Raw genomic sequence first — 12120 nt, forward strand, 5'->3', positions numbered from 1 at the left:
TTTGGAGCTGTTTCGTCCCCCAGTTGCGCCAATTACGCCTTGAGGCGAACTGCAGAGGACAATGCAACTCACTTCCCTCCTGAAGTGATCAAAACAGTCAATCACAACTTTTATGTAGACGACTGCCTGAAGTCTACATCCTCGGAGGGAGATGCAATTAAGCTTGTAAAGGATTTGACTCTGCTCTGTAGTCAGGGAGGATTCAGCCTTCAAAAATGGGTGACAACCAGCCGTTATGTTTTGTCATCGATCCCAGGTGACATCAGAGCAGCAGAGATGAAAGAGCTGGATTTGGACAAAGATCACCTGCCTATGGAAAGAGCACTTGGACTGCAATGGTGCGTTGAGTCCGACCAGTTCAGCTTTAGGACTTCATTACAGCCACGCCCACAAACCAGGAGAGGTATCTTGTCGGTGGTCAGCTCTCTGTATGACCCTATAGGATTTTTGGCTCCTTTTACAATGCCAGCCAAGTTACTGTTGCAGGAGCTTTGCCGGCAAAACCTGAAGTGTGATGAACTTCTCCACAGTGGTCTGATTGGCTGAGCGACCTCCAAAGGATGAGTGTATTCAAGGTGGAACGCTGTATCAAAACCCTGAACTTTGAAACATCTGTGACAGCACAAATTCATAATTTTGCTGATGCCAGTGAAGCTGGTTATGGTACAGTATCGTACCTGAGACTGAAGGATAAAGATAGAGACGATAAGGTGCATGTTTCATTTCTTGCCGGAAAGGCCAGAGTTGCACCTCTGAAGCACATCACCATTCCTCGTTTGGAACTCACAGCAGCAGTCCTTGCTGTCCGAATGGATGGCATGCTTCAAAGGGAACTACAGTGGCCACTGGAGAAGTCAGTGTTTTGGACCGATAGCACGACTGTCATCAAATACATCTCCAATGAAACCAGACGTTTTCATACGTTTGTTGCCAACAGAGTCACTGTAATCAGAGAAGCTACAGATGTTGACCAGTGGAAGTATGTGGGCTCCAAGGTCAATCCTGCTGATGAAGCATCACGTGGATTGAGAGCTGAAGAATTTCTCGCACACGGAAAATGGATTAAAGGCCCAGATTTCCTGTATTTGCCTGAAAATGAGTGGCCTACACTGGAAATGGATTCAGTGATTCCCATTGATGACCCGGAGGTCAAAAGAGAAGCGGCAGTGAATGCCATTGTTAAGGATTCAGAAAATCCAACAGACCATCTCATCAGCTACTTCTCATCTTGGAAGAAGCTTAAAACGTCTGTTGCCTGGTTCCTTGAACTTAAAGGACTTCTGTTGCTTCTGAGTAAAAAAAGAAAGGAACTTAAAGCTACCGAAGACGACAAAGATGCTGGAGTGAAAAGTACAGTTGAACAGAAACTCAAGAGCTTCAAAGCCACACTCTGTGGAAAACATTTGACTCCAGACGATTGTGATGAAGCAGAAAAGGCAATAATTTGTTTTGTTCAGAAACACAGGTTCAAGAGTGAAATTGCCTCCCTCAAACATGGCTTAAATATCGTCTCCAAGGACAGCCCACTGTACAAGCTAGACCCCATACTGGAGGACAACATCCTCAGAGTTGGTGGTCGTTTGAACAGGTCTGCATTACCATCAGAAACCAAGCACCCTGTCATTCTTTCCAAAGACCTGCATGTCTCCCAGCTCATTTTACGTCATATCCATCAACAACTAGGACACGCTGGGAGGAACCACATGTTGTACAGACTTCGACAGAGGTATTGGATAATCAATGCCAATTCAGCTGCAAGGAAGACTATTACAGAGTGCATGGTGTGTAGACGGCACAGAGGAAAACTTGGGGAACAGAAGATGGCAGACCTGCCTGAAGAGCGAGTTGTGCCAGACAAGGCTCCTTTTACTAAAGTGGGAGTTGATTATTTTGGATCTGGTTTGGATATGGTTTTTATCAGTGTCAGGAGATCATATAGAATCAAACATAATTTTTGATTCTATATGATCTCCTGACACTGATAAAAACCATATACCTTCCCTGATGCCCACTGTGCTATTGCCTCTAATTACCTAAATACACCCAGCTGTGCTTCCCAATTGCCCAGAACCCCTTCAAAGTAAAAGCATTTAGCTGCGACTCATAATAACTTAAATAATATGGCCGTAAACAAATTGATACTACAAAATCACATAACAAATAAATGTAAAAATAGTTAATAGCTCCCACAACTGGCTCCCAGTCGGGGAATTGAACCCCGGTCTCCCGCGTGACAGGCGGGGATACTGACCACTATACTAACTAGTCGGGGAATTGAACACCCGCACTGCACGCTCAGCACAGCCATTCGAAGATGGATGGTATGGTGCTGTTGTCACATGCTTTATGCCGTTTTTTCTTAGGAAGTGTTTGAACTCTGCACTAACCAGACTTGGTCCATTATCACTAACCAGGACTGCTGGGATTCCATGGGTGGCAAAAATGCTCCTCAATTTCTCCACTGTCATGGATGAAGTAATAGACTGCATTGGGTGAGCCTCAATCCACTTTGAATAGGCGTCAATGACTATTAGAAACATCTTTCCATATACTGGCCCACAAAGATCCACATGCAGCCTCATCCACGGTTGGTCTGGCCACTCCCACGGGTGTAAAGGTGCTGCTGCTGGGGCGGCTTGGTTCAACTGACACAAATGACAACTGCGCACTGCTGACTCTAAATCTGCATCCATGTTTGGCCACCACACATAACTGCGGGCCAATGTTTTCATTCTTGAGACCCCTAGATGAGCCTCATGAAGCTCCTTGATCATAGTCTGTCTTCCTTGTGGTGGTATTATCACTCTACTTCCCCACAGGATGCACCCGTCCTCCATACTCAGTTCATATTGTCGTCTCGTGTAAGGCTGTATTTCTGGGTCTGTGCTCTGTGAGGGCCAGGAGCCCTGCAACAACCACTGGTGGACCCTGGACAGGATAGGGTCCCGACGAGTCCAGTCTCGGATGTTTTTTACCTGCAGTGGTGTACCATTCATATGCTCCATAAGCAGCACCACCTCTTCCTCCTGTGGTACATTTCCGGGCTTTATGGGCAGTGGGAGTCTGCTCAGTGCGTCTGCATTCCCGTTTTTTGAGCCCTCCTTATACTCCAAGGTGTACTCATAGGCGGCTAAAATTAATGCCCATCTTTGCATTCTGGCTGCCGCGAGCTGTGGGATGCCCTTACTCTCTCCCAAAAGGCCTAGTAGTGGTTTGTGATCCGTCGCAATAGTGCAGTGTTTTCCAAACAGATACTGGTGGAATTTCTTTAGACCAAAAATGATAGACAGCGCCTCTTTCTCTAGCTGTGAATAGCCCCGTTCTGCTGATGACAGTGACCGTGACATGTATCCGATTGGCCTGTCGGAGCCATCTGGAAACCGGTGTGATAATACTGCTCCGACGCCATAAGGTGATGCATCACAAGCCAAGTAGAGCGGCTTTGTCTCATCAAAGTGCACTAATAATGTTTCAGACTGGAGGCACTTTTTTGCCTCCTCAAATGCCTGGGTCTGACATTTTCCCCATCTCCATGGGATCTCTTTTCTCAAAAGCTTGTGTAGTGGCTCCAATATGGTCGACACATTTGGCAGGAACTTGTGATAATAGTTTAGCATGCCCAGAAAAGACTTTAACTGTGTCTGGTCAGTCGGCTGTGGGGCATTTACAATGGCCTGTACCTTGTCAGCCACTGGTTGAATCCCTTTGTATATATAGTCACTGTCACTGTTAACTCCCCATCCTTGACATGCCACCCATTGCCAACAGGTAAAGGGGCACACATGAATGTCTCATTATAGCTGCTTGGTAATTTGCCCTTTTGCAGTGTTGGTACAATGCACCACGTGTCGGGGGCATAGAGAGTTCTGGCAAAGCCGATGATGCCATGCAGAATGCTTTATATCTGGCATCATTCACATTCTTAACTGATGGCTGGCCATACAGGTGACACACATATTTGCTAAGACCATCAAAGGTAGACTGGTCTAGGGTAATTCACCTCCCACACTGTGCAACATCCTGATGTGCAATATCCACAGTGCAATACCCACCCACTACCGTTTGACACTGTGATTGTTATTTGTGTATTGCTATTCTGTATATTGTTGTTATTTTGTATATTGTACAGGACTAACTTTGTCTTATTGTATAGCATTTAATGTTTCTGTATAGGATTTTATGCTTCTCTTTTATTACTTGTGATTTTATTACTGCACCTTAGGTTTGAGTCCCAAATCTCGTTGTATGCAAATATAATGATAAAGTACAATCTAATCTAATCAGGGTCCCCCGTTTTCAATTCATCATGACATTTATGACATACACGACATACAGATATACATATATATATCATGACATTTATGACACAAATCGATCTAAACAATGTTTGTATGTCTCCACAATGGTATGATTCTGGACTGGTAGGTTAAGCCACCGTTCGATGCAGTTTCTATATCTATCCCACCGTGTCTGTGTAAAATCTTGTACACGTTCTTTCTGAACGGACGTGAGATGCATATAACATTGTTTAGAAACCTTTTTGCGAACTTTAGAAGGTGTTTTCTGTCCATTTTTGTCCTGTTCTGATGTAACGTTAGTCTGTGGATTTTGTTGACACCGGATCGCTATTGGTCGAGTGCACGACACACGTGACCGAACTCGCACCAATTACGTAAAATAAAACTCTGCTGTGACCAAGTATCCGTTTGCGAGGAAAGATCTAGTCCCGACTTTAAAATTATGATTGCTCAAAATGGGCTAGTTTGTCAATGGAGAACTTTTTGTTCCTAAATCTACACCAATCTATCTTTCACCCAGAGTGAAAATTGTGTAATTCGGTGAGGTGGGAACGAGAATTGTTTTCTAGCCACTTCTCAGCCTTCACCATACAGCCTATTATGGACACACCGCCTTATTGGTTCATCTGTCTGTTCATTAATAATGTGGATAAGATGTGATTGTTTTTCTATGTCATGTTGTATTGTATTAAAATACAAATATTATTGTATAATTACCATAAAACTAGCAAGTCCTGAATAAGTGCCTTTTACAGCATGTTGTAGTTTCTTTATTAGATAAGCTAACAGTTAATAAACTAACCTCTTACCTATTATCCCCCCTGCCCAGGTCAACATGCTGCAGAGGCTTAAAGAGGCCGCCCCCTGTTACCACAGCAATGGTCACCATGACGAGACGGCATCAGAACCGTCCCTGGAGTCGGCGCTCTGATTATTATGGGATGTTGCGAAGAGTTCGGTAGCTTTGCAAAAAGGGTTTTCTTGCTGAAACTGGACGCTTAGATAATAGTAATAGATAAAACAGCGAAGGTTAGAGAAGGCTGAGTGAATGGAATTACATTTCATCTGGAACTATGCAGTGTGTTCAGTAACCAAGCGCATAATGTAAGGACAGGGCAAATGTGTGCCATGTTATCTGGACCCATCTACGTCCGCGGAACAAGGAGCTAAAGACACCTTTTTTTAATTCTTCATGTAATCCTTTTTTTTGTTTGTTTACTGCTTCCTGAATGCACTTTTTTGAGCTACTATTTAATTCCACTTCCATTTAAGATGGACATTCAATGTTAATTAATTAATTGAAGTGATGGTTGCCGCAAAATTTGCGCAGATGAGAGCTTGGATGTGAAATTAAAGTGTGTGCTTCACCGCTTCATCTTAGAGAGTTGAAGAGCAGAACACACACATCCTGCACAAGTGAGCTGTCAACCAATCAAAGTGTGGCTGCTGAGTTAAGTCATGACTCAGTCTGATTGGTCTTTCATTTCCAATTCCAAAATGGCACATCTGGCTTTCTATTCATATCATAGGCTGTAAAGCCCTTGTGCCAGTCACATCTCAGAGAGCTACTGCATGCGCCAATCAAACCAGGGTACTGACCTTGTTTTGTCACATTACAGAGTGACAAGCTGTCTCAGGTTTTAGCTGAACTGAGGTCAGCTCAACTTAACGGAACTGAACTTGAGTTGAGCTGAGCAGAGCAGAATTGGATTGAACTATATCAGATCTCATGTGAACTGAGCTGAACTGATGTTGGGATCTGTACAGAAACAGCTCTTGTCGTGGGCGGTTAGGTGGCGTAGCGGAGATTGCGTTCGTCACCAACCCCGGAGCTGTGAGCTGGTTCGAATCCAGCTCACAGCTCCGGGGTTGTCACCAGCTTGGCTGGCCGTTCACACTAATACAATTGGCTGTATTAGAGGGTGGGAGAAGCTGGCGGGGTGGGTCCGGGTCGTTGTAAACAGCGACTCCTACAGTTCGGTCGGGGCGCCTGCTAAGCGCGGATAGGACCTGAGTGGGATAGTGTGATCCTTCCACACGCTACGCCCTCTCAGGGAGGATCCGCGCTGCCAGGTGAAAAGAAGCGGTTGATTGGCTGGACGTGTGTCGGAGGAAGCATGTGATAGCCTCCACTCTCCCAGATGATCTGACTGTGGGGGGTAAGTGCGCAGCGACCAGGAAGGGGATTGGGAATTGGCATACGACTAACATTGGGATGGGAGAAAAATCTGAGGAAAATGGAGGGGGAAAAAGATCAATACAAAAAAAAAGAAACAGCTCTTGTCAAGGAGAGAACGAGCCAGCCACTAGCGGTGGTAATAGAAGGTCCTCCATTTTGCTCATTAAAGGAAAATCCTTATTTAGAGCTAGCATTGAGGTCAAGATCTGTACCTCTGGAATCTGATGGGAATCCCGCCGTCAGATTCCCAGTATTTCTGTGTTCCAGAATTCCTATGTTATTATGGTCTGAAGACAGTTCAGTCAAGAGGAGATGTTATCGATCAAAATCACAAAGCACTGCTGAACGATTACAGTGACGTGACTCATGTGACGGTAGAGCTCAATAGAGCCCATACATCATATCACACTTTGTTTTCCTGCTCCTATCTCACAGTATAACATAGGGGTGTGAAAGAAATCCATACAGCGATATATCGTGATATTTTGCATGCCAATATTATATTGATACACTGACGCAAAGTATCGATTTTGACAATACCATTTTGCTACAATAAAAACACAATTGATGTATATCTTTTTTTATTGCAGATGTTGACAACGTTTTCTGTTGGGGACATAATTTGCAGTTGAAAAAAGATAATAAATTACTGTGGTAATGTTTACTGTGGGTGAGGTAGTCGGCCACCAGAGACTTCTCTGTATCGCTCATAGACTTGGTGGCCATCTCAAAGATGACTCTGTGTGCTGACTGGCTTGAGGATGTATCTAAAAGGCAATATCGCAATATCATGACTTGTGATATCATATCATGGGGACTCTGGTGATTCCCACTCCTAATGTCATAGACATAGTATTTGAGAGTATTTGGTGTTTCCAGTACAAATTACACTGTAATGTCACATCTATTTTATTGTAACATTGTAACAATGTTGAAATCTGTTCCCATGATAAAGTGTTTTCTGATACCTGGACAATGTTCAATTTGTACATACATTGGATACAAAAAAAATTAAATACCGTTGACTACAGTATTGTAAAAATACATCATTTTGTGTTGATCCATGATGGGGTTTTTTTCCCACAATGTTTTTATTTTCATTTTCCAGTTCTTGTTTATGTTCTTTTTACTAAATTTCCATTGTGCAATTCAACAGACAATTCACAAGACATACATCTGAAACAAAATAAAATACAATATATACAATACTCTAGCCCCTTTCGTGACTGTGATGCACGCCAATATGCTTTGAATACACAGTCACTTGCTCGTCATTACTAACCCAGGGAATGTTCACCATGAAGCACTGGTTTTGGACGAACGGTTCATTATACAAGTATCACAGAGAAATGTCAAAGGTACTCACAGTTGCACGAGGGTTTCACACAAAAAAGCGGGATGGTTTGAAAGCTCTGCGTTGCTAATAAACATTTTAAATAATTTTTATAAACGTGTAAAGATCACAGAGAGCAGCGTTGCATGAGAATGGATTCATCTCTTCTTCCGCATTGTGACATGCCAGAGCGCGGTGATTGCTGGGCGCACCAGGTATGTCACAATGCAGAAGAAGAGAAGAAGCCAATCACAGCACTCCGGCATGTCACAATGCGGAAGAAGAGATTAATCCATTTTCATGCAACGCTGCTCTCTACCGTACCTATGCGTCTGTTAACCCTGTTATGGGTAAGTGAGTTTAATTTACCAGCCCGCACTGCCACAGTCACTCGTCAACACACCTGTTTCCGTGACTGTGGACATACCCACAGGCTTCCCCGTTACATATATACACTCTTTTTCTGGACACTTTTTGTATCACAAACAGTACTGTATTTGCAAATCTGATATGTCATAAATGTATAGATGTAGCAGTACTGTCTATATGTCATTTATGTCATATATGTTATGATGAATTGAAAATGGGGGACCCTGATGTAAACAAGATGAAAGTCTTTCTCTGGTCTGCATCCCCTTAACAATTGTATGTATTGAGCTGTACTGTACTGTACCTATTCTGCAATCTGTTAATAAACTTTTCAATCAATCAATCAATGCAGCCCAGGCTATATATAGTGCCAGGATGCAGCCCAGGCTATATATAGTGCCAGGATGCAGCCAAGGCTATATATAATATAATAATAATAATATATATATTATAAATATCAAGTTTCAAGTTTCTTTAATAGTTGTCATACAGAAGTACAGAATACTTTTATACAAAATGCTTCTTACTGTTACGCTCCAGAGACTGTGCAAGACAAGATAAGTATGAAATAAAATAACATAGTATAGCATGTAAATTAGAAGTAAAAAATGAGGTCACAGTGTTCAGTATAGACATATGTACAATGTTACCATATAATATACAATATACTATGCAGTGTACTAATGTACAATACTATATAGTGCAAGGCAGAAATGGGATGAGGTGCAATTTAGGTACAATTTACAGTAGGTGTACGAGTTGTAGTGCAAATCCTTTATCAATAAATATAAAGTGTGTTTGTGTGATCTAAAGTGTGGAGAGTGGGTGCTGCAGTGTGTTGTTTGTTTAAGTGAGTGTGTGTGTGCTGTGTGCATTTGATGGTTGTTGCATAGTGTTTATTGTTCGTTTAGCAGCCTGATGGCCTGGGGATAGAAGCTTCTTCTGAGTCTTTCTGTGCTCGCCTTAAGACTCCGGTATCGCTTGCCTGACCGCAGCAGTTCAAAGAGGCAGTTGTTCGGGTGGCTGGAGTCCTTGATGATTCTCTTAGCCTTCCCCCTGCACCGCTTGTTGTAAATGTTCTGGAGGGTGGGAAGCCCCCCTCCAATTGTGCGTTCGGCTGAACGTGTCACTCTTTGTAGTCTGCTACGGTCTTGTGCAGTGCTATTCCCAAACCAGGAGGTGATGTTGCCAGTCAGGATGCTCTCTATTGTACATGAGTAGAAGTTCCTAAGGATCTTCTGACTGACTTGGAACTTCCTTAGGCGCCTGAGGAAGTAGAGGCGTTGTCGTGCCTTTTTCACAACACTGTCAATGTGTGTGGTCCATGTCAAGTCCTCGGATATGTGGGCTCCGAGGTACTTGAAACTGTTCACTCTCTCAACCGGTGCCCCGTCGATGCTGAGGGGGCTGTAGTCCTTGACCCCCGACCTCCTGAAGTCCACAATCATCTCTTTTGTTTTGCTGACGTTCAGGGAGAGGCAGTTCTTCTGACACCACTGTGACAGATTCTCTACCTCTTCTAGGTAGGCCCTCTCGTCGTTGGCAGAGATCAGGCCCACCACTACTGTGTCATCAGCAAATTTGATGATTGTGTTGTTGTTCCGCTGTGCCACGCAGTCATGTGTGTACAGGGAGTAGAGGAGGGGGCTCAGAACACAGCCCTGGGGGGCCCCTATGTTGAGCGTGATGGATGAGGAGGTGCATTTTCCTGCTCTTACCACCTGGGGTCTGCCCGTCAGGAAGTCCAAGACCCACTGGCAGAGGTCATAGTTCAAGCCCAGGTCCCTGAGCTTGGCTATGAGTTTGGAGGGGACTATGGTATTGAATGCTGAGCTGTAGTCGATGAACAGCATTCTCACATAGTTCCCCTGCCTCTTGTCCAGGTGTGATGCTGCTGTGTGCAGCACATGGGCTATGGCGTCCTCCGTGGACCTGTTGGTGCGATATGCAAATTGCAGGGGGTCCAGGTTGATGGGGAGGGAGGAACAGATGTAGCCCTTCACTAGCTTCTCAAAGCACTTCATGGCTATGGAGGTGAGGGCTACAGGGCGGTAGTCGTTGAGGCAAGCGGGCGTAGATTTTTTGGGTACAGGGATGATGGTGGACTTCTTCAGACAGGTGGGGATGACAGCCTGTTCCAAGGACAGGTTAAAGATGTCAGTGAATACCGGGGCCAGTTGGTCGGCACAGACTTTTAGGACGCGGCCGGGGATGCCGTCCGGTCCTGCTGCCTTCCTGATATTCACTTTTTTAAAGGTCCGCCTCACCTCATGCTCTGTTACCCTGAACACTGAGTCTCCATCAGCAGACCCCCCCCTCCCCCCCCCATTGCCGTGGTTTGTAGGCTGGTGTTGTTATTCACAGCCTCAAACCTCGCATAGAAGGAATTGAGATCATTTGCTAAGGAGATGTCACTGTTCAGTTTGAGGGAGGTGCCTTTGTAGTCTGTCATTGTTCTGAGGCCCTGCCACATACCTCTAGAGTCAGCCTGATATAGCCCTGGCTGCATCCTGGCACTAAGATTATCGAAGACAAATTATACATACCAATTATTGGCTTGTTCTATTATCCATCCTTCTATCATCCATAGCGACACCCATATATCACAGACACCATGATGGGGGATCCCCTTTGAATAGCCGTTTTCTAGGCGGCTGGGTGGCGCAGCGGACATTGCGCTTGTCACCAACACAAGAGACACCGAGTTCGAATCCGGCTGTCAGCGTTGCCTCCGGCTTGGGCCGGCCATCATACTAACTCAATTGGCAGAGTTGGCGGGTGGAAGTCGATGGGTGGTAATCTGGACGTTGTGGACAGCGACTCCTACAGGTTGGTTGGAGGACGCCTGCACAGCAGAGACAGGACATGGCGGGGGTAGTGTGAGCCTCCCACACATTACACCTCGCCAATGAGAGTCCGCGCTAGCAGGTGAAAAGATGTGACAGGCTGCCTCCTCGTGTATCGGAGGGGACACGTGATGCAAGGCTTCTATCCTCCCTACAACCGGCCAGTGGGGGGCATATGCGAGCAATGTTCAAGACAGGGGAGGGGAGAATTGGCACAGTGAAATTGGGGAGAAAAAGTGGATCAAAAAAAAGAATAGCCGTTTTCTGAGGTTTCTTCCTTTTTTCCCCTATTGCTAGGTTACAGGGAGTTGTTCCTTATCTTGATTGATTGATTGATTGATTGATTGATTGATTGAACATTTTATTAACAGATTGCAGAATGGGTACAATACAGTACAGCTCAATACACACAATTGTTAAGGGGATCCAGACCTGAGAAAGACTTTCGTCTCGTTTACATCAGGGTCCCTCATTTTCAATTCATCATAACATTATGACATACGTGACATACAGATAGACAATACTGCTACATCTATACATTTATGGCATACCAGATTTACAAATACAGTATTGTTTGTGATACAAAAAGAGTCTAAAAAAGAGTATATACAAGATACAAGAGTTTTATTTGTCACGGCATACGGTATACAGTGAAATGCGGGGGGTCTCGTATACATTTGACGAAGAAACTGTACATTGGAGGAGGTTGGGTAGGTGGGGTGGAGGGGGTGGTGGAAAACTATACATTGGAGGTGGTTGGGGGGGGGGGTTCTTCATTGGGGAAAGTCTGGGGGTGTTGTACTGTTGTGGATTTTATGGTGGTTTTTATTGTGGATCTATTGTGATGTTACTTGTTGATCTGTGAAGTCCATCGAGGCAACTTGTTGTGATTTTGGGCTATACAAATACATTTTTACTTGACTAGATGCTTCTAGGGTTCCTGGCCATCAGTTAACGTTGAAGTTCACACGCATACATGCACAGCGGTTTATTCAGAACACTGCGGGTGCAGTAGGGCCAGCTCGTGCCCCACCATCACTTGGAAACAATAAACCCTGGTTCAACAAGGACATAGCATCACTACGAAAAGAAAAG

General features: G+C 44.5%; 1 protein-coding gene across 1 annotated transcript in view; it reads left to right on the forward strand.

Moving 5' to 3' along the window:
• The window catches only part of LOC311245364 (neuron navigator 2-like), a gene marked incomplete at its 5' end in the record, with an annotated part of 206362 nt that extends 200283 nt beyond the window's left edge, over positions 1 to 6079 (forward strand). The window contains one exon of the mRNA XM_084335207.1: positions 5128 to 6079. Coding sequence (XP_084191333.1) covers positions 5128 to 5229 — 102 coding nt within the window. The 3' untranslated portion in view covers positions 5230 to 6079. The remainder of the gene's footprint in view (positions 1 to 5127) is intronic.
• Between the last annotated feature and the right edge of the window lie 6041 nt (positions 6080 to 12120).

The sequence above is a fragment of the Notolepis coatsorum genome, assembly GCF_963971535.1.
Source record: "Notolepis coatsorum genome assembly, chromosome: 18".
Lineage (NCBI taxonomy): Eukaryota > Metazoa > Chordata > Actinopteri > Aulopiformes > Paralepididae > Notolepis > Notolepis coatsorum.